The 22,981-nt window shown below is 40.0% G+C and overlaps 1 protein-coding gene and 1 long non-coding RNA gene across 2 annotated transcripts; one reads left to right on the forward strand and one right to left on the reverse strand.

Moving 5' to 3' along the window:
• Positions 1-15,342: 15,342 nt before the first annotated feature.
• Positions 15,343-17,783, reverse strand: LOC124165463. The gene is made up of 2 exons (XR_006866235.1): positions 16,394-17,783; positions 15,343-15,614 (listed from the first exon to the last, which is right to left on the reverse strand). It is a non-coding gene; the product is annotated as an uncharacterized LOC124165463 (long non-coding RNA).
• A 2,814-nt stretch (positions 17,784-20,597) lies between these two features.
• On the forward strand, positions 20,598-21,104 carry LOC124165847. The gene has a single exon (XM_046543374.1). The coding sequence runs from the start codon at positions 20,598-20,600 to the stop codon at positions 21,102-21,104; it is 507 nt and encodes a 168-aa protein (XP_046399330.1).
• The last annotated feature ends 1,877 nt before the right edge of the window (positions 21,105-22,981 follow it).

Consider the following 22,981-nt stretch of genomic DNA (forward strand, 5'->3'; position numbering starts at 1 on the left):
GTTTGTTTTTACTGAGGGCACCTTTGCAGCTCATCATCCGGGTCAGTTCTTGGTAACATCCGCGACAGCACCCTCGGGCTTTTCTAAAATGAAGAAACATCGGTACAAATAGTGCGAAAAATACTTGTTCTCAATTTTATGTAATTCTAATCTGATTCTCTGAAGTCCTTACCTTTGAAGACTTCCTTCAGTGTTATCAGTATTCACCAGGTAGTGTGTCGATTTTTTAGTGGTGCTATCAACGGAATCCCGAGGAATATGCAGCCATTCTTCAATAATTTCTCGTCTAAACTGCTAGATACACATCATGCGGGTGCCTGGACTCCGTGTTTCATTCCATAGTAGAAAAGCGTTAACAATGCAAGTCCCAAAAAGAGCATCATCTGTCACCTTTTGGTTCCACCTTAATATCTTTCGATGGGTGCAATGATACGACGAAAAGGTGTCGGCAATGTCAATTCCACCCTTTACGTTATTATATTCAATCATCATCTATGGCTTGGTAACACTCAGGTAAAAATTTCTCCCTTGCAACTTGACTGAAACTGGGCTGAAACTACCTTGAAACTCACTGCCTTGCTTCTATGCTGAAACTGCATTGAAATTTAAACAATACTAGTGGAGTTTGGAAGAGGGATGGTAGTGCAGTAGCAGTGCAATTAAGTACTCCAGCTACTCCAATGAAACTCCCTTGGCCACTAACTAGACTGAAACTCTCTTGGTTACCAGCTAGACTGAAACTCCATTGGATAGCTAGGCTGAAACTCCCTTGTTTGGCTGAATACATTTCCCCTACCCAATCCATTAAAATTCCCTTGTCAAATCATATGGAACACAGTAAATTAAAAACTTGCGCAACCCAGCCAACAGTGGATGATCACATAACAGATTTCTCCCACAATTTTGCATGCATGATAAAAGATAAAGGGTGGACAGGTGATTGCGATCAACAATAGTTGTAACTGCAATGACCACAACATTTTTCAAGACACAATTTATTAGAACATGAAAATACATCAATAAATTAATAACTGTTAAAAGCACATACAAAAATATTCCAAATGAAAGAAGTCATGGAAGTTTGATGCTCCTGCAATAGAGAAGAAACATGACTGATGAGAATCACAAACGACTTAACTCAAAATCAAATTAGCAAATTGCACATTAAAGTCTCCTTTACTTGGCTTATTAGTTATATGGTGCATTAATGTGAAGCATTCAAATTATAGAAAGCAAAACTTAAATTATCTCTGGGGAAGCATGCGCTTTGCATCGAAGTGATGACTCGTTACTTAGGCTATGTGTGAACTCCAAACGAAAACCACGCAAGATTCCAAAACATTAAGCAGTAAATATACATTGCTCACCCGCATTCCTTATTTCTTCGAAAGCCCACTCGAGCTCACTGATCCTCTGCAGGATGACTAACAGACGGCGCGGCATCGATGACCGGTCGGTGTATTATCCTCCTCATCCGGGGTATCCATGAGGCAGGAAAAGTGGATGGCAGTCGCCAAAGCGTTGAAAGAAGAATTCGTTATTGGCGGCATGAAGCCCGAAAAAGGAGCTCGAAATCCTTAAACCTGCCTGGATTAAAACTCGAATTCAATGTCAACGTTCTCATGGCTAAACATGGAAGGAATAAGCATGCCAACCTCCAATTTTGACTGCAGTCAACATTACCGACCTCGTTCTCCCCTTCACCTTAATTTCGATTAATTCTTGCCATTAACAACCGTCGAAGTACCGGGAAAATAATTATGCCATCAATCTTTTCATGCCAAAACCCCGCTCACCACTCGTCTTTCGCTCCTAGCAACGAGAGAAATAACAGCAACCGACAGCTTTACGCGCAGGAAAAGATATGCGTGTTGCCAAAAGCTAAATTAAAAAAATACATTGCCGCTGAAAACCGGGGTCGCTTATATGTCCGGTAGATGGGTTCCGTACGTTGGCAAAACTTACGAAGGGTAGCACACGTGCAGCAAGGGAGTAGCAGTTCAAATTCATGAGGGAGAGGGGATACCCAAATGCTGTAGCAGCTCTATGGCAGGGCAGTAAAGACATTCGGCAAGAGAGATGCAGTGGAGCCATAAATTCGGCCTGGCCTGAGGCTATTGTCCAGTTCAGTATCAGTGGATCACACATGCAGCAAGGGAGAAGCAGTTCAAACGCAATGGACTTGCAAGGGAGAATAGCATCAGAGTTTCAGTTGAGTGCCCTTTTTCTTGTTGAGGACAAGGCAGTGCAGTGCAGTTACAAGGTTATTTCAAGGCAGTTTCCACACATTCAGTGGAGTTTTAGCCCAGAATCAGCTCTGTTTCAAGGGAAAAATTTTTACTTGAGCACTTCCCTCTTCGATTTCTTTTCCCCGTTGGAATCATCTATGATCTGGAGATCATCATTATGTCATGCTGATCTTCATTATTGTGGCTCCACTTCTTGAGTTTTCCATCGCACATATATCTCTTTTCTTTAATTTAGCAGTGGTTATTTCTTTTGGGATCCCTTTCCTATTTTTCCCAATAGTTCCCACAAAATGAGTCTTTCTCTCAAAAAGCTTTTCCAGAAGCTCAATGGAGGTGTAGTAATTGTCTGTGCTTACCACTCGTCCTCGGTCCAAATAAGGTTCCATTAAAGTCATGACTATCTTAGTAGCCATACTGAGATTCACACAGCGTTCGCATATCCCTTTCCCTGCATAATAAATAATCACCTTGTAGGTGTAACTGTGCTGTGGGGTTGCATATCCTTTTGAACTCCTTCACACCGTACCTTGCTGCCTTCAAGGGCATATATTGTCTAAATATAAGGTGCCCATGGAATAGTACCATTGACTCGTCAAGTACTAGGAACTTTCCTGGTGTTTTAACTTCCTTGTACCGCATCTCAAGCATATCCAGTAGGGGCTGAATTTTGTGCAGGCGGCCGGAGTTAGGATCATTTGGACCAAAATGCCAAAATTTTAAGATCATTTGAAAGCAATTGCGAGACAAGACTTTCCTGGCAACACCGTTTTCACATATTGTATGTATAGCCTCAGACCAGTAGTGTGTAATTAGAGCTGGCAGTTTGACGAGTCCCATCCAAATGCAAAGGCCTAAAAACTCTTCCATTTCTTTCCGAATGATATCAATCCAAGTTTTTACCCTGCTTGAGTGTTTAAATTGGTGGGATGCAATATAGTCATCTGCATTGATATTTGTGTGTGTCACCATTATAATCGATGATTTCATTGGTAAGTGGTAACTGGTTTAAACATCCCTTGGCGTCAGCGTTCTCTTGTTGCATTCTAGATTTATTAATTCTGTATCTGTGAATGGAATTACACGTTGCCCGCCAATGATTGTCCCCAAGACGTTTTTTCTTGATTACCAGTGTCGGCATTCAGACTGTCTATTATGGCCTTAATCTACGGAGAAAGATAAATAAAAGCGTAAAAGTTCTTCAAACTGTCGTCTAAATTACAGCTAGAATCTTTCATGATCATTTTGTTTTTGATTAATCTGCATGCAAAAAATTAGTCCCTTGAGAATTCATTCATCACACTATTCTTTTGCTGATGAACAGTTCAGCAGTAGTATAGTAGTGTTTATTTGCCATAAGATCAATTACAGGATTGTGCCTCGATATAATAGGCATGTCAATAAATTGCACAAAATACATATACAAGATAATATAAAATACAAACTTATAAAATAGTAAAATGTAAATACAATTAATCACTCATTCCACTCCCAAGTATTCATTTACTGAGTAAAGGAGGTTTTCAAGTAGAAAATCCCTTATTTTTCCCTTAAAAGTAATACAGTAGACTCTCGTTAATACGAACAGCGTTGTTACGAAGTTCTCGTTGTTACGAATCAAATAGTTGGTCCCGTCGAAAAGGCCTATCCAAGTAAAAGAAACGTTATTACGAAATTTTCGTTTTTACGAAATTACGAACCTAAGTCCCGGTCCCGGCGGTTACAATATGAATTCTATTACGAAGTTCAACGCACAAGTCAAGGCATTTAGGTGGATATTCACCACACTTAAGTTTCAATAATCGCGCCACGTTTCATTCTTCTCGTGTACTGTGCTTAAGAGTGTCAATCGTTCTAAATTCAGTTTACACGCTACATCATAAAACAAGCTTCATTCCTGTGAAGTCATAGTGACCCACTCATAATCGTTAGTAAATTGGATGTACAGTCAATCCTCTTCCTATGCATATTCCATTAACGAATTTTCAGAGATACGATCATTCAAATTTTCAAATTTCGAATTTGGCCGATACTACGCGGTGTGGCGCTGGGAAACTCACTGTGATCACAATCTGGATAAGGTATCATTGAATCCGGTGTGAATTTAGGAACTGTTCAGCGTTTCGCCCATTCTTCGTCACCGCGGGGAGCTATTTTTTCGGCTCCGGATGCATCGCAGGCCACGCTAGATCAGTTCGTCACAATCGTGAGTTAGCGCATACGTGTAATGCAGTGTTGCATTCCGCAGGGTAACAGTACTCCTCGATAACTTACATACAGTCCGGCTGGCGAGGGTTTTTCGATTTTTAAAGCAAATCGCTGTCCCCCAAGCGCACCTCACACCCTCATAGTCATACAACGTTGTCAAATGCATAAATGAGCACCGAAGTAAGCCTGATCAACCAAAATAAGCCCATTCTTCGAATCACAAGAACAAGTGATTATTCCTTTAGGTCCTTCACGCTTGTCGTCCCTTGTGGTTCTTTTCTTCAAGGAACACTTTGTAAGCGTTTCCCTTTCTTACCTGGCAGCCTTGCCCCCTACCCAGACGTAGACCATTCTGTCTGTTATTTGACAACTCGTGGTCGGACTGTAATTTTATCAACCTAGGAACAAGGTCTTGGGACGCATCTAGTTTGAATATCGGAGTTCATGTATTCGGGAAGATATGAACCCTCGATTACATCATGGCGTAGTCTTCTGTTGAAAAACTGGAACGAATTTTCCTGTTTATTTATATTTCCGCGTACTTTAATCACGTTCATAGTACACTACTTTTTTCGACGATACCTAAAAGAAACGTTATTACGAACCTCCGGTTTTTCGGTCCCGTGAACTTCGTAATAACGAGAATCTACTGTATTAGATTGGATTTCCTTCAATGCAGAGGGCAATCTATTGTAATAATAATGATAATAATAATAAATCTAATGAATACAATAAATATCAGATTTAAAAATTTGAATCGAAGAATTCTTTTAACGAATAAAACATTTTGGAGTGAAAAAAATTCAACACCTTTTTCCTAAAGACTTCAGTACTTATCTTGGTTTTGAGGTCCAGGGATTATGATTGTAAATATTTAACGCCATGGACATTGGTCCATGCTTTGCAATGGTAGTCCTAACAAAATTTGGGTGAGAGTCCTTACGCCTTTTGGTATTGTAGTTATATGAATCCTATCATTTGTCACGTAGTCTACTATATTTTTATGGACAGACACACAAACAGCATACATATAAACTCTAGGAATTGGCAGTAAACCAAGTCTCTTAAACAGCGGGAGACATGGTGTAAGCACTGGAACTTTGCATATAAGTCTTATTACACGTTTTTTATCTTGAAGATTATGTCTGCATGGGGAGAGAAACCCCAAATCAGGATGCTAAACATCACTTGCGTATAAAATTCACCATGACAAATGGCTAGCAGGTTAAAAAATATCTTCAAAATAAATCTTGAATGAATATTGAACAAATGAAAAAATTGGCAGCTGAGTGCAAAATATAGCGTGTAGGGTTCGTAGAATAACTTGTTACAAATCAATTACTCTTTTCTATAATGCCATGACGTAATAAGCTACCAGAGCCGTATAAACGCGTGGGATGACTCACCTCACTACAGCAAGAGAGTGAATAAAAAAATCGAATGGGGAATCATACCTGTATTAGAAGAGGAAATATTATCTGATGATGCATACGAGTCCTCAGAAAACACTAAATCAGCGGTGTCTTCATCAGAAAATCCTTCGAGGTCATCGGTAGAGGCCGAATTGTCAGAATGAGACATACACTTGATTTCTTCTTCGTTAAAATGTTTCTTTCTCCCAGTAATGCATCTCGGAGTACACATGATAACTTCACTAAACTGGTTATCACTGCCATATCAAAGACACAGCCAAAGCAACACTATTTGGTATACTGATACGCTCCTCACTTGGTTAGGTCTGAGCAACAACTGACAGAAGGGACAAAACTCTGGAAATATTATTGGAAACATTGTGTATGTACTGACAGGAGCGATAGAAGCTCTGGAGATGTTATTTGAAACATTGTGTGGGTGTATAATACCTCAACACTTCCACTTGAAACATTGAATGATATAGCCATTGAAATGTGCTACTCCCAAAAATACGGGAAACGGAAGGCAAAAAAAAAACATGAAATTCGAGCTGAAATGTGTTACCAATATAGAAGAACACATTGTCTCATCAGTGCATCAGAAAATGTAGCTGAAATTTCAAGTTCTATACATCACTTGATTATTCAATGAAAACGCTATTTTGACGCCAATAGGCATCTCAGCCCTATGGCAGCTCACTAACTTGGATTTTGAAATTATGTGAGATGCCCTTTGGCGACACATGGTAAGGAACGTGTTAAGCAATGAGTTGTTGGTTATATGTGTACTGCTTGGGATGGGGAAAGTTGAATTTGCCATTTTATCGGTATTCTTGTGCTCCTCAAGAAACAAATAAATGAAAATTAGAAAGACTCGCCACATTTTTAACATCGCCTTACATTAAGTGCTTCATACACAGGGTGTTTGAAAAAAAGTGTCCAATACTTTGAGAGACGGTAGTAAAAAAAGTCCAATAAACCTTGGCCCAGAAATGCATACTTTCTGAGTTATGTACTCTTGTTCATAGTGGCTGAAGATGTTTGGTCTGGAAACGCATACTTACGGCAACCTGCAAAACATATGCAATTTTGCTATGCCTCTTGGAGTTTTCCTCTGTCTGCTATGATCCCTGATTCACATTTGCGTTTGGCCAACCCTGAAAATAGTATAAGAAATGCAAAATTCACAAATACCAAGTGAGATGGCCAACTCCTTTCCATACTTGGCAGTATACCACAAAGATTTTGTTTGGGGGTGCATGTAGTCACCCAGATTTGAATCCAAAACTCTTAGATCAGTAGCCTTATGCTCTCTCTTCTACGCCAACCCTTGTGAAAATTGTGAGCCAATAGGGTAGTTTCCTTCATCAAAGAATACAATAGGCATTGATTGCGATTCGTTACCTACCATTAGTGTATTCATAATATACAAAGTATTTGGTTTTTGAAATACCGGTTTAGATGAATGGCAATGGTCAATTTTTATCCTCATTTGAAAAAGGCCAGATTGGCGCCCATGCGATGCCACTCCACGTGATATCACATGGACCTAGTTTCTATAAGAGTAGGCAGGAGTTTTACATCATCTGAGATTACCAATGCATGCATGAGGCATAGAGCTCAGGGAAACATGTCTTAATAATCACTTATTAAAAATACCTAAGTTCGGAAAGTTTTCTTCGTTTGATAAGGTATTAATAATCCTTATTAAAGCCAAGCGCTACCAGCTAGCAGGGCACTCAGCTACCTGCTATCAGCATGCGTCGTATCATCGCTCAAGCCTCGCCTCTAGGTCACCTCACTTGCGGCAGCGGGAACCAGAACGACGTCACATGGAGATTTCCCAGCATTCCTATTTAGCCGTCGCATTTTCGCGTGCTTGAAAATTTTCACTTTTCATTGAATAGCGAAAAATAGATATCGTCATTTAAAAATCTAAAAGCGTGAAATATGTTCTCCAGGAGTAATAATCTTTCAATTTGGACAATAAAAAAATAATAGGAAACCACCCTATTAGAGACTGGTCATGTTTTCAAGAGGATTTTTGCCAAAATCTCATTGAAACTTAACCCTTCAGGTGAGGTGGCTAGATCACAAGTCTTCCACTCTGTGCAGGATAATTCCCCAAATAGGCTTGAGTCTATGCTTCTGCCGTAAGGGCCTGTGTAGTCAAAAGAACCTGGCATTACCCTTCTGATCCGATTCCTGAGGGCCTTCATGGAGCACCCCACCAACTGTGGCAGAGTAGTGTGGAATATTGGAGAATTCGGTGAAATTATTTCACCTGTCAAAATCTATGAAAGAAATATTACATGAAGTCTGATATTAATTTTCTTTTTTGACACCTAACACTAAGGAAATAATTGATATTTACCCACATAAGTTAAAACTTTTCCCAGGCTCTTATTTCTTTCATTCATTCCCCAGAGTGCATTGAGAGGATAATGGAGATATAGGGTAGATAGAGACAAGGGAAAGGAATATGACTGCTGGCAAGGGAGAGTGAGAACAAGTTGGGTAAGGTGGAATTGCCAATTTAGTTTTGCCTAGTTAGGATGCGTGGCTAAGGCACCTTCATTTAGTTTTCAAGTGGATAGATAAAAAATTATCTGGCAATCCTCTTGAAAACCTGACCAAAGATAGATTCTTCACCCCACCAACTCAAACCCACGTAAACACAAGGAGAATACAATTCTCATTTCATCCTGATTACCATGTTACTTGTTAACCAACAGAAATAAAATCATTATTATTATTATTATAAGAGGACTTCAGAAGTGAAGTGGAAACATCGGCAACAAACCCACGAGAATGTGAAGCTACCCAAGAACCCTTTCACCATTTACTGAGGGAAGGTGAAGAAGTTAAGAAATGCTTCAGGTGCAGCCCATCAAAATGAACCAACCCAAAATAGGCCAGGTGACCAGAAATCTGTTTTGGTGTATGCTCGTGAGGTATGCAGGATACTTATATTGATGCTTTTTGCTGTAGAGTCGCACATATCAGAAAATCATACGTTTCATTAAGTAAGCCCTACCTACATTTCGTTTGCATTATGCTGTAAATTAAAGACATCATTATAGCTATTCACAGACATTATGGAAATGCAACTACATCAAAAATGGAGTTTCTAAAGGTAGATGCCCCTGAGCTACTGATGTCCTCATCAGATGTGTTGTTGGTAGTGACCGCAAAGGAAAAATTTTTTTGGGGGGGAAGACCCTCCCCTGGCAATGTGAATGCCCAAAAATGCATTCCCCCCAAAAGTTTACCTCCTTCAAAACTTTTTATGGCTGAAGCCTTGATGTAGCTGTTACTGTGTACTATTTAATGCTCTCTTCAGGTGACATCCTACATGGCCCCATAACTCCCTACACCTAGGAATGGGCATTCCTTGCTTTTAAAATTGACACTCCAACAGTCAAGAACTTCAAAATTGATTAATTACACTAATGCAAAACTCACAATTATCCAAATGCGCTATAACGGACATTTCCATTTCATAGTCCCATGCTTCAACTATGAATTAGAAATACATGGAACATTTCCGATACATTACTGAAGGGCCTTGCCATGCGAAATGTTTTTGCTTGGACCTTGTAGTTCACCTGGGCTGGGGTGCATTCTGAATAATGCATGATGTGCATCAATGCACATCAAGTCCTTCCAAATCGAGCATCACACCGCATTAATGTGGCCCTACAGGGAGCATATTTCAAGGTTTGGGATGCATCTGCTTGTGTCAGAAATTCTTGATGCAGTGAATGCAAAATGCAATTCTTACAGAAAAAAAAAAATGATGAATAATTCACACATAATTTCTATCAACATTTTCAGTCCAACTTACATTATCATCGTTACTCATTGTTTACTTGCCTATCATGATAGTTATGATTGAAAATCATTAAGATATTGTAACGTAAGACAATTAATTTTCATAACCTTTTTTATTTACTTCAATTCTCTCCACAATACTCCACAAAACCTCTCCTTTTTCACATCTCTCCCAACAATCCCCTCTCCCAAACAAACCCTTCACAACCAAAATAACAACTTCAAAAAATCAGACGTTACAGTCTTTCCTCCCCCTTTTAAGAAATTTGTCCATAAATGTTTTAATGCTTCAATCACTGGACAAAATTTTATTGCGATGCCGTTGGAGTACCCCTTGCCAGATGGTGCCACACCCGAACACTTACCGACTTCCAATCTATTTGATGTCGCCCATCGCCCTGCTTAGCGCATCCGCGTTCTTATGAGCTGACCCCGGCCGATGCACGATCTCAAAGTCGTATTGTTGAAGCATCAATGACCATCTCAACAGCCTTGGATTACTTCCTGACGTTCTATCTAGCCATCGTAAAGGATTGTGATCTGACACTACCTTAAAAGGTCTGTGGCCATCTAGATAAACGTGGAGTTTTTTTTACCCCCCAAACTATTGCCGCACATTCTTTTTCGATGGTGCTAAACTTACGTTCGGTTTTATTGAACTTCTTACTCAAGTATACAATTGGGTGTTCATGTCCTTGATTATCTGCTTGACTAAGAACTACGCCAATTCCCAAATCCGAAGCATCCGTTTGCAACACAAACTCTTTGGAAAAATCTGGTGCACTAAGCACCGGTTCCGCCACCAGCATCTTCTTCAACTTATTGAATGCATGATTGCATTCCTCAGTCCATTCTATCTTGCCTTTCTTGGATTTCCCTTTTAATGCATCTGTTAAAGGTGCTGCTATACGAGAAAAATCAGGAACGTATCTTCGATAATATCCTGCCAATCCCAAGAAACTTCTTACCTCTGTTTTGGACTTTGTGTCGGGTACTGTCTCACAGCCTGAATCTTCGTGCCTACCGGAGACAGTTTACCTTGTCCTACCATGTGACCAAGATACTTCACTGAATGCTGAGCGAGTCTACATTTTCCTGGTTTTATTGTTAAATTTGCAGCTTTGATTCTAGTCATTACTGCTTCAAGATGTTTCAAATGTTCATCCCAAGTTTCTGAAAATACAGCTACATCATCAATATATGGCACAGCAAATTTCTCTAATCCTCTAAGTACTTCAGTCATTAAACGGCAAAAGTCATGTGGAGCATTTTTCAATCCAAAGGTCATTCGTAATGGTCTAAAAGTTCCAAAACTGGTTATAAATGCAGCGTAAATACTTGCAGTCATGGGAATCTGCCAGTAACCCTTAGTTAAATCAAACAAGGTTATGTACTTAGCTCGAGCTACTCGCTCCACGCATTCCTCTACGTTAGGTACCGGAAAATACTGTGTTTTAATTTTTTTGTTCAATCTTCGATAATCCACAAATGGTCTTGGGTCTTTCCCCGGCACTTCCACCAAAATCATTGGAGATGTGTATTCGGAAGGGCTCTCTGTGACTATTCCCATATCCACCATCTTTTTCACCTCCTTCTCCAAAATCTCCGTTTGCCGTGGTGACAAACGATATGGCTTGATTTGCACCTTCTCTGAATCGACTAACTCGATGTCATGCTGTATTATATCTGTAATACCGGGTTTATCCGTAAATATTTCTGCATACATCTTCAACAATTCCCTAAGACTACTAATTTGAGAAAAATTTAAACGATCAGGTAATGAACTTGCTTTGATCCATTCTAGATCTTTGGGGTTGTTGTCCTGAACAATCTTCGTTTCACTGTCAGGGGCTTGTGATAAAAAATTTACTATCACCTCCATCGTTTCTCTTTTATGGTATTTTTTTATCATATTCACGTGGAATACTTGAGATTTTGCCCGTCGCCCAGGCAAGCTGACCACGTAGTTTGTGTCGGAGAGCTTCTTCTCAATAACACCAGGACCCATCCATTGTACAGATAATTTGTTCTTCCTTCCCGGCATTAATACCAGAACTGAATCCCCCGTTTCAAAACTTCTGTGAGTTGCATGACGGTCATAATATATTTTCCTTTTAAGCTTCTCCTCCTCCATTTTCTCCACTGCCAGTTCACGTGTAACTCTGAGTTTATTCAACAAATTAAACACATACTCCACCGGTTTTCAACATGGTTTTTGTAGAAAAGCTAAGAAATTTCCTTCCAAACATTACATACTCCACCACTGATTGTTCCTCCGGATTCTCTTCCAACCATTTTTCTTGTATCAACGTTAATGGGGTACGTAAGTTTTTTCCGTATACCAATTCGGCTGGTGCAAATCCAAGACTTTCATGTGTAGTGGTCCTCAATGCAAATAAGGCAGCCGGCAGATATTTGTCCCATTCGTTTCCGAAATCTACACTCATAGCTCTTAAAACCTTTTTGAGTGTTCGGTGCATTCTTTCAACCGGATTAGACTCAGGATGTTGAATAGATGAATATACAATACCAATACCACACTTGTTAAAGAAACTTGTAGTCAGCTCACTGGTAAAAGACGTTCCACGGTCCGACTGAACTTCATGTGGGAAGCCTATTCGACAAAATAAGTCAATTAATACCTCCACAATTGTTGGTGAAGAAATATCCTCAATCGCTATTGCTTCGGGAAATCTCGAAGACACGCATATCGCCGACAAAATATACCTCTTTCCTGAACTAGTTTCTGGTAGTGGTCCACAAGTATCGATGTTAATTCGATAGAAAACTTCTGACATAGATGGAACAATGGTTAAGGGAGCTTTCTTTCTGTCACCTCCCTTCCCAGCCTTTTGACATGCATCGCACGTTCGTATGTAATTTTCCAGGTCAACATACCACTTTGGCCAATAAAAATAACGCGCTAGTTGACTTTTTGATTTTGTAACACCTAAATGGGCTAGCGTTGTCTCATGGCGTAGTTGTAAATTCTGAAATCTATACTGTGTTGGTATCATAGGCGGATCCAGGGGGGGGGCACGGGGGCACGTGCCCCCCCCAGACCCTTAAAAATATGCTAGATTTTTAATACGGTCCCATTATCATTTCGTTCGTTTTGTATGACAACGTATTCTTGTGCCCCCCCCTAACCAAAATCCTGGATACGGCCTTGCTTGTGCCCCTCCCAGAAAGAAATCCTGGATCCGCCCCTGGTAGGTATTACAACTAAATTCTTCATTTCGTTTAACTTATCCTTTCTTCTCAGAACAAGCACTTTGTTTCTAAGAAAAAATCCTTCTTCATTCTTGCTCTCTGCCCCTGCGGGTTTTAATTCCCGAAAACATTCCTGTAGCGATGAGTCATTTTTCTGTGCTTCAATTAATTCATCTTGTCTTATTGAGATCACGCTATTCGCCTCTTTCGGCGTTCTGCCGACTTCAAACCGGCATCCTCCTTCTTGATTTGAGTCTCTATCGCCTATTTCCTCTGAAGATTCCTTATTTTTCCCTTCTTCCATATGTTTTATTCGTTCCGCTTCTAATTCACCTCTTCTCTTTGCCGCTCGAGTCTGCAACGTATTTATCCAATGTTTTTCTTGTTGCTCTAATTGAGATTTTTCAATTAGTTCTGCGGTGGTATTTCCCAAAATATATACACCGCGATCCAAATCATTCTGTACTACCACAGCCTTCCCAAATACTCGACCGAACTCTCCAATTACTTCTACTTCTGCTATAGGAAGAAAACGATCGCGTACTTCTAAAGCTTGCTGTATCCAAACAGTTTCTCCTGTATACATGTGTGGGGCAACATATTTCTGAGCCACTACATCGATTGTTGCACCTGTATCTCGTAATATCTTCATTGAATACCCATTTACCATTCCCTCTGTCAAGTATTTGCCAAACATATTTTTATTATTTTCATTTTTTAAAGAACCAACGAATTCTTTTTCTTCGTTATCCTTAGTTTTTTCTTTGGGCAATTTGCGAGAAAATGTTGAGTGGAACCACACCCGTAGCACTTGGGTTGAAACCTCTTTTCGAAATTAAGCCCCGAAGACGATGATTTAGGCATCTTTTCCATAGCCAAGTCACGCCTTTCTTCATCAGAATTTACAGAAACAGTCTCCGGCTTTGTAAACTGGATCCTTTTATTTTGTTGATCCTTAATGTAATGATCCGTGGTTTTCCGTCCCATGCTTTCTCTAATAGCATCAAAACTATCCAACTTCTCAGCCAATACATTCGGATCCTTAAAATTTGGCCATTCGTCTATCAGGAGATCTCGCACCTCTATGGGTACTTTTCTTTTCATCTGATCAGTCACCATCAGTCCTTTTAACTCCTCAAAAGAAATTATATCCATCCCGTCAATCCATCCTTGGAAATAATTAGTCATTTTATATACTACATCACTCCACGCCATACCATTTGATTTGGACTGCTCGTAAAATAACTGTCTGAACATTTCTGAGCTCAATTTGTATTTCTTAAGCAGTAAATTTTTCACAAATTCATAACTATCAGCTTTTTCCCTAGGTTCTCGAGAAATTATATCATTAATCTCGTTTGATAGTAATCCCGTCAAGTAAAATACTAATTGGTGTTCCGGAATACCGGCCCTATCTGCCTGCCTTTCAAAACGTTCAAGATATAAACTAATGTTTTCCCCGTGAGGATCAAATTTATCCATAAGCCGAGTTATATCTATTTTCGGCAGTGTCCTCTGAGCGGTCTCCGTCTCCAATCCATCACACTCGCGGTTTAAATTGGTTTGTGAAAATTTTAGTTTCTCCATTTCTAACTGAAATCTTCTCTGTCTTTCAGCGTCTTCTCGTTCCAATCTTCTCTCTTCCGCTTCCCGTTCTAATCTTCTCTCTTCTGCCTCTCGTTCCCGTTCCAATCTTTTCTCTTCAGTCAAAAACTTCAGCATCTCTTTAACAAATTCCTCATCATAATCTTTACTTTTTAGTATCGCTTGTTTGTACTCTACGACTCTAGCTTCCCTCCCCACGTCAGCTCCTACTTCATATGCGATTTTGCACAAAACATCTTTAGGGACTCTAGCCAAATACGACATTGTTTAAGTTTTTCTGCAAATCTATCACCTAAACAACTCACTAAAATGAGGAAGTCAGAAACAGCACCCAGTATGCTCACACCATCCGGCAAAAAGGGTACTCACCTTTCCCGAAGCAAAAACGCCACACCAGCGAATTAAACTTCCACTTCTTCCGAAAAACACAAAGTCGTCTTTGCTTGCAGCTCCAACTTCTCAATGTGCGTCCTTCCTTGAAGCAAATACCATCTCCAGTCCGCTTCCTCGAACCAGCAACCGTTCCAACGCTCAACCCGGCCGCTGCGTCTTCTCAATTTCACTCAGGCTAATTTTTCCAAACCTGTGTCAAACATCCCATCCTCGTCGCCAGAAAAACGTGGGCTCACACTTACGTCTGTAACGTAAGACGATTAATTTTCATAACCTTTTTTATTTACTTCAATTCTCTCCACAATACCTCTCCTTTTTCACATCTCTCCCAACAATCCCCTCTCCCAAACAAACCCTTCACAACCAAAATAACAACTTCAAAAAATCAGACGTTACAATATCATGATGTCAATATCAAAAACTCAAAGAAACAGATTTCAAAATATAAATTTATTTTAGTACATACATATTTCTAAAGTTTGAATTCTCCCTCAAATCCTCCCTCTTTATCTGCTGCACCCAATCTGTCACTGCCATACAAAAATGGTGGATTCCATACATCTACTTTGGCTCGAGTAGAATTCTCTAAGCTATTTCTGCTGCGTTGTTTGACTCAACAGAATGGTACAGCTGAGTGTCTCAACTAAACCCTTCTAAATGTTACCAGATGTCTTCTGTTAAGATCCAGCTGGTCTCATCACTCCTGGGGAGAGAGATCATCAACTGCAAGCTATACCAGAAACTTTGTTTAGAAATTCATCAATAGAGTACTACATTTTTAGTTTGAGATATTTTAGGAGGTTGGTCTTAAAAGCAGTTACACTTATTGGTGCCTTAAGGTCAACCAAAAATTTATTATAGAATTGAAGGCCCATATAGTTTGGACCAGCACATGTATTCTTACATATATGAAATAGTGCACATATGAAATGTGCAGCTGATCAACTTGTTTGGTAGAATGATGGTGAACATCACCATTCTTAACATAATGGGATAGATTTCTTTAAGAATATACAAGTAAATGAAAAATTTATACACATGGCACTGGTAATAATTCAGTTTTTTTGAACAGGGGACGGCAAGGGGCATTATGCTTCGAAAAAGTCATGAGCCGAATGGCTCTTTTCTAAATTCTGAAAATGGGTGGATGAGCCCCAAAAAATTATACTGTAGGCTATCTGGGAATAAAATTCTCCATAGTATAGTCCCTGAAGGACTTCAACAGAAACAGTGGGTCTATTGGATCTAATTAAATAGCAGGCTGAGCTTAACTTACAAGCTAAAGTATTTATATGCTCATCCCAACAAATTTGAAAATTGGCATTAAAGCCCAGAAATTTGGTATTTTGTACCTGTGGGATCACCTTCAATGGGAAGTGCTTTACTTGCTTTATTTTTATTTGCAAAGTAAATTAAGTGAGACTTTCCTATGTTTAAATCTAGAAAATTTTGATGACACTAGGTAACTGAGGTATGGCTCACCTGTTTACATTTATCTTTCAATTGTTCGAAAGTTGGTGCTGTGAGAACAATGTTGGTGACATCAGCATCTAATACGGTGGGTAGCACCATTTTTACTTTGAAAACTTTTTACTAGATCATTAATGTACGAAATAGACCAATATCTATTTTGTCAGTTTTCTCCAAGCTATTTGAAAAATTATTTTATACACGACTGCTGGGCTATTTACTATCTTGCAACTTACTCTGTGACAACCAGCATGGTTTTAGACCTGGCAAATCCACTATCTCTGCCTCTTTTGAGCTAGTTGATAACATCTTACTTGGCCTAAATGACAAACTCCTAACTGTAGGAATTTTCTTTGACTTAACTAAGGCCTTTGACCTAATTGATCATAGTATCCTAAAAAACAAGCTCATCACTCTTGGCATCACTGGTCCTGCCCTAAAATGGATTATGTCCTACTTAAGTGACAGACAACAAGTTGTTTGTTATCCATATGGATCCTCAACTATAAAATCTGGTCCCTTGAAACTAACCAGAGGTGTACCTCAAGGATCTCTCCTTGGTCCACTGCTTTTTTTACTTTTTATTAATGACCTTCCGAATCACTTGTCACATGGTAGAACCATTCTTTATGCAGATGACACCTCCACCATTGTCACAGCCAAAAGTGCTCAACATTTGGTGGACATCACTAATTTGACCATTAAGGAAATGCATCAGTGGTGTAAAAACAACAACCTCATTATTAATGAAGATAAAACTCTCTTCATACAATTCTCATTAAAAGCTCTAACAAGAGAGTTCTTCTCCCTCATATTAATAATATTAATCACTCCACAAATGTAACTTCAACAAAGTTCCTGGGGTTCCTAATATCAGATGGCCTCGATTGGTATCCTCATATTCAGGCCATAATCAATAAAATTTCTGTGGGTACTTATATGATCAGGAAATTATCTCCTATTGTGTCATTTGAAACCCTGAAAATGGTTTATTATGCCAAAGTACATGCTCATATTTCCTATGGAATATTGCTTTGGGGAAATTCAACTGCTGCCAAAAAAGCCTTTTCTGCTCAGAAAAAGGCAATTAAGACTATGCATCAAGTTCCTATCCGCACCCCTGGCAAGCCCCTCTTTGCTGCATCAAAAATCCTAACACTCCCTTCTCTCTATATCCTGACATGTGCCAACTTTATTAAAGCAAACCTTGATAAATTTCCTTCTAATGCCACCTTCCACCATCACCACACAAGATCAAGTAATAATATACACCACAAGCAGTACTCCAGCTCCCTCTGTTTAAAGGGTCCCAGGCATTCAGCCTCTGCTATATTTAACAAAATCCCTGACGAAATAAAAGATTGCACCTCAATTTATGTATTTAAGAACAAGCTGAAACTCCTTCTCTCTAAAAAGTGCTATTACAGCATTTCCGAATATATGGAAGATAATTTGTAATTATGATAATCTCCATGATGCTAGTTGTGACATCTTATTTTGTCCATACTATTGTATTGTACTTATTATTTTCATCAATTCTTATGTATTTAGAAAAATTATTTTTATTGTTTCCATGTAAATTGTAAATCTTGATGACACATCATCATTGTATTTTTATTTGATATTTGTATTAGCTTTTTTATGATGTAGCCATGCAATTGTACTCTTGCCAATCGGTGAAATAAATTATTATTATTATAATTATTATTATTATTAAACAAGACAGGCCCAAGGACAGAGCCTTGAGGAACAACCTCGAATTGGGATCTTACCCGGAGAAACAAAATTTGCACCATTTACCAAGATAACAACATGTTGAATTCTATCTGACAGGTAGGATTCAACCCAAGCATTAGGTCCTCAAATACCCACCCTGTTAAGTTTCTTGAGAAGAAATTGATGGTCCACACTGTCAAAAGCTTTTGAAAAATCTAAAAACATTGCAGCTACTTCCATTTTGTTATCTAGTGTATTCAGAGTCTGGTTTATTAGCTAACAGGTTGCAGTAGATGTGGATTTATATTTCCCAAAACGATGCCAGGATGGAGAAAGGACATTGTTAGCCTCCAGGTAAGAAATTAGCCTAACTTAGAATGCCTTCTCAAATATTTTGCTGAATTGGTTCAGCAGAGAAATTGGGCAGTAGGAGTTAATGTCATGTCTATCACCCTTGTTATGTAACCCAATGGTATGATAATTATTGCTGGTGCACCCTCATATTACTTTTTAAAAAGTGTGTAGTTTCCCTTTCAACAACAAAAACCTCGAATCACCTCGTTCGAATAACCTCGTCTGCAGTAAACACGCTGTAGAAACCAATCAGGGATCACCGCTAAGTCTGCGAGCATAGGAAATTTTCACTGTTGAAAATGGCCTCAGCTGGAGGTAGTGAACTCCTCAGCAGAGCGTTCAATCCCGAGAAGTGCTGTTCGCTAGCTCAGTGCTAGCCTGGATGAACGCACCCAATGTTAAGATCACCAGCAATAATTATCATACCATTAGGTTACATAGCAACTATAACTTCTAAAAGACTCACAAATTTGTCCTAAGGAACAGAGGGTCACAAAAAATTTGTTGATAGCAACATTCATCACCGAACATTCAAAATTGCGCTCATCTAGCAAATGTTTATAAGGAATAACATTAAAAGAGTACTCAAATACATCCTTAGAAAGCAGCATGACACCACCATTTTGTAGTTAGTTTGGCAGAACACATCAAGAGCCCTGTAATCAGCGAGTTTAAAGGATGGTAATTCCAGGTTTACATAAGCCAATGTCCACGTAAACACAGAAAATCAGGTTGATAGTGGTCTAGCAGTATTTCCAATTCAGAAATTTTGTTCCTGACACACTGAATATTTACATGCATGATATTGAAAGTCCTCACAAATTTCTCACTGTCTAGTCACATTGTCTTTTTCACATATTTTTGAGGTTCTCCTACCGAAGTGGAGGCCTTGCTGTTCTTTCGCGTGACCATGCGATTTACCTGGACAGAATTGGCATCAATTGATTGCTCCACTTTATCTGCTAGGTGTTTCATCCCATCCTTGGATACGGAACTCCCAAGAAACTGCACCTCGGCAACACCAAATACGCATTTAGCACATTTAATTACAACACCGAAGTCACGCAAACAGCCAAACAACACTCATAAATGGCGCTCATGCTCTAGTTCATTGACAGAGGCAACCAATACATCGTCCATGTAAGCATAGCAGAAATTCTGTCCTTTCAACACTTCAGCAATAAATCTTTGGAAGGTCTGTGCTGCATTTTTTAGCCCAAAAGTCATCACTGGAAATTCGAACAAACTGAAAGGAGTTATGATTGTTGTTTTTGGGACATCGTCACTGTTCACGTGAATTTGATTAAATGCCCGCACGAAATCAATTTTGGAAAACACAGCTTTACCACACAAACCGAGCACGAAATCCTCTATGTGTGGCACGGGATAGCGGTCGTGTATGGCCCTGGCGTTCAACCCACAGTATTCTCCACACAAACTCACGCCACTCATCACCAGTCTTAGGGCTAAATGAAGAGCGGAAGACCAGCAGTTGTCGGATCTGCGCGCAGTTCCTAATTTCACCATTTCTGTTGTCTGTTCCTGGGAAGGACAATACCGTTGCTGACGCGATGTCTCGAGTGGAGGAAATACCTGGTCCCATTAATTTTGCATCATTGGCTGATTCCCAGTTACATGACAAAGAGCTGTCCGATTCTTTCCAACACTCCTAGCTTGTGTTCAAGGAAATTCTACTTCCAGGATTAGAGAAGCCCCTTATATTTGACCTTTCCACCAAAAATGCTCGGCCATTTGTCACATCACCTTTCCGAAGGCAAGTGTTTGCATCCTTCCACATCCTTTCTCATCCTGGAGTTCGACAAACAACACAGATGGTTGCAGAACGTTTTGTGTGGCCATCCATGAGAAAAAGATTGTCGTAATTGGGTCCGTTCGTGTCTGCAGTGTCAGAAAAACAAGGTGACGCGACATGTCCTTTCCCCTTTGGGTGATTTCCCTCCGACAAGTGCAAAGTTTCAGCATGTTCATATTGATATTGTTGGTCCTCTCCCTAGCAGCCAAGGGTTTCGTTTTGTTGACTTATGTGGCTCATTTCAGCCGTTAGCCTGAAGCCTATCCACTAGTGGATGCCTCTGCTGACACAACGGCCAGGCTGTTCTTTCAGGAGTGGATATCTCGGTTAGGTATGCCTCTCCACATCACAATCGACCAGGGGAGGCAATTTCAGAGCAGCCTGTTCCATGGGTTGATGAAACGCACTGGCACGAACCACCTGAGGACTACGACTTACCATCCTGCAGCTAATGGGATGGTGGAACGGTTCCATCGTCAGCTGGAGGCCGCCCTACGCTGCCACTCTGATCAGCAGTGGTATGAGGATCTAGCTACTGTACTTCTGGGAATGCGAGCAACCTGGAAAGAGGACCTGCATGGCACACCTGCTGAGGTGCTGTATGGTCAGCCCTTAAGACTGCCTGTGGAATTCCTTTCTCAATCACATAATGAGGTAACCGCTGATGCAGACTATGTTACTTCCCTACGTGGGTATATAAGCAAGTTCCGTCCTCAGCAAGCCACACACAATGTTTTTGTTTTTAAAGATTTGCAAACATCCTCACATGTTTTCTTGAGAAATGACATAGTGCATGCTTCACCTTACGATGGCCCATTTCGTGTAATCAATCGTGATTAAAAAAAAACTTTTACAATCAGTGTGCATGGGCGTGAAGTGGTAGTTTCAGTGGATCGACTGAAACCTGCATTTGTAGAGGATGACACAGTCACAGATACACCCTTTAGTGACACCCACATATCTTTGCCATTTAGTTTACCTCCAAGTATTCCACCTGTCAGCAGTCCCTCCCCTAGTGAATCTGCGAGTGACACAATAGTGCCACAAGTTCCTATCCGACGTACTGGGAGATGGGTGCCATTTCCACAGCATTTAACTGATTATATATTGCGAATACCAACGATAACAAGTGATAAATCTCTGATATTTCATTCTTTATTTAGTGTCTATTTGTGTTTATTATTAATGCAGATGATTTTGTTGGGCATGAACACAGTTCACTTATGTATATTTGCTATTATGTTTGTTTTTCCTATCTCTTTTATCTGATCGTTTTTCATTTCTTTATGTAAGGGTAACATTTATGACAAGGCAAATAACTTTGAGCATTCTATTTTCTTTTTGGTTACTTAGCTTTTTCAACCAGTGTATCTTTGGGTATCCCTGGCAATGGGGATGAGTTGTTGAGTACCATATGTTTTTTGTGTGTTCTGTTTACTTATATCTCAAGGCATGCTCCACTACTGCCAAAGGGGGTTTTGTGGCGGACCAGCAAAAGACATTTCAACTATTTTTCCACCAACTGCCACGAGAGGGCGTTGGGTGGAGAGGATGCTGCAGAGGAAAGAAGAGGGGACAGTCCGGATGCGAAGAGTCTTTTGAGTCGATACCATAGAGCTTGTCTGTACCACTCAAATACCGAAATAAACCAACATTATTAGTGATTGCATTTATTTACTGTGCGCCTGATCATCCCCGCACTATAGTGTTCACTGAAATGACCCAGAGTACTCAAATGCAAGGCAATGTGTTTTAATGCTGAAATAGAGTGAAGACAGACTTAGTGCTTCCCTGGTGAATAGATTTCGTAAAATGTTCTTGGTATCGCCACTGGGTTAGAAACTGCATAACTGCCGAAGTTTCGTAGTCCCACTCGGCAATCATCCTCAGGGCTGTGAGTGTCAAGTGAGATTTTTCCTTGCTTATATACAGTCATGCTCGTGGTCAAGTGACTGCTGATTGGCTGTCATCAACGGCACACTCTGATTGGCTGGCATATTGGTGATGATTTTGCCTAGCCATTTTGAATGTTTTAAGCACAAGTTTCCAGGTGTTGCTCAATGCATATCCGGTATTTCTTTTGACTGTGTTTTGGGCCAGTCTAATTTCAAATGCCTCTTTGATAAGTCGATCCCAAAAACCATTGGATCTGCAGAGCATCTAGGTGTTGTCGAACTCAACTGTATTTCTGCAATCCATCCAATGCTCTGCGATGGATGACTTTTCGGGCCGCCCTAAGCAGAGGTGACACTTGTGCTCCTTGATCCGCGTACCTTTAGTGCCGCCCGTCTCACTATTGTATATCTTCCCGCACCCAAATGGGACTTGGTAAACGCCAGGTGTCTTCAAGCCCATCGGATCTTTGGCTTTTACGAGCATGTCCCGGATCTTCTGACGTCATCTTACGCTGGTTGAGAATGATGAGTTGGCCTGACCGTAGTTGGAACCATAGAGGTCCCTGGAGGGGGCATAAGCGCTATGACGTGAAGCCAGCCCTAACAGTACTCTTACGCATTTGGCCATCATACCGGGCCCCGCTTCGTCAATTTACCATAAGCGTACATGTAAAGAAAATATTAATTTTTTCTGAAACCAGTGACTACAGAGGTCATATAAAGGTACGTAAATATTTAGTAGTGCGTTTATTTTTCTGGATATTATTATCTATATCCGGAAACGTTCCGTTTGTTGGACCCCCTGGTTGGCGCACGTAAAAC

Source organism: Ischnura elegans, chromosome 9, assembly GCF_921293095.1.
Source record: "Ischnura elegans chromosome 9, ioIscEleg1.1, whole genome shotgun sequence".
NCBI classification, from domain to species: Eukaryota; Metazoa; Arthropoda; class Insecta; order Odonata; family Coenagrionidae; genus Ischnura; species Ischnura elegans.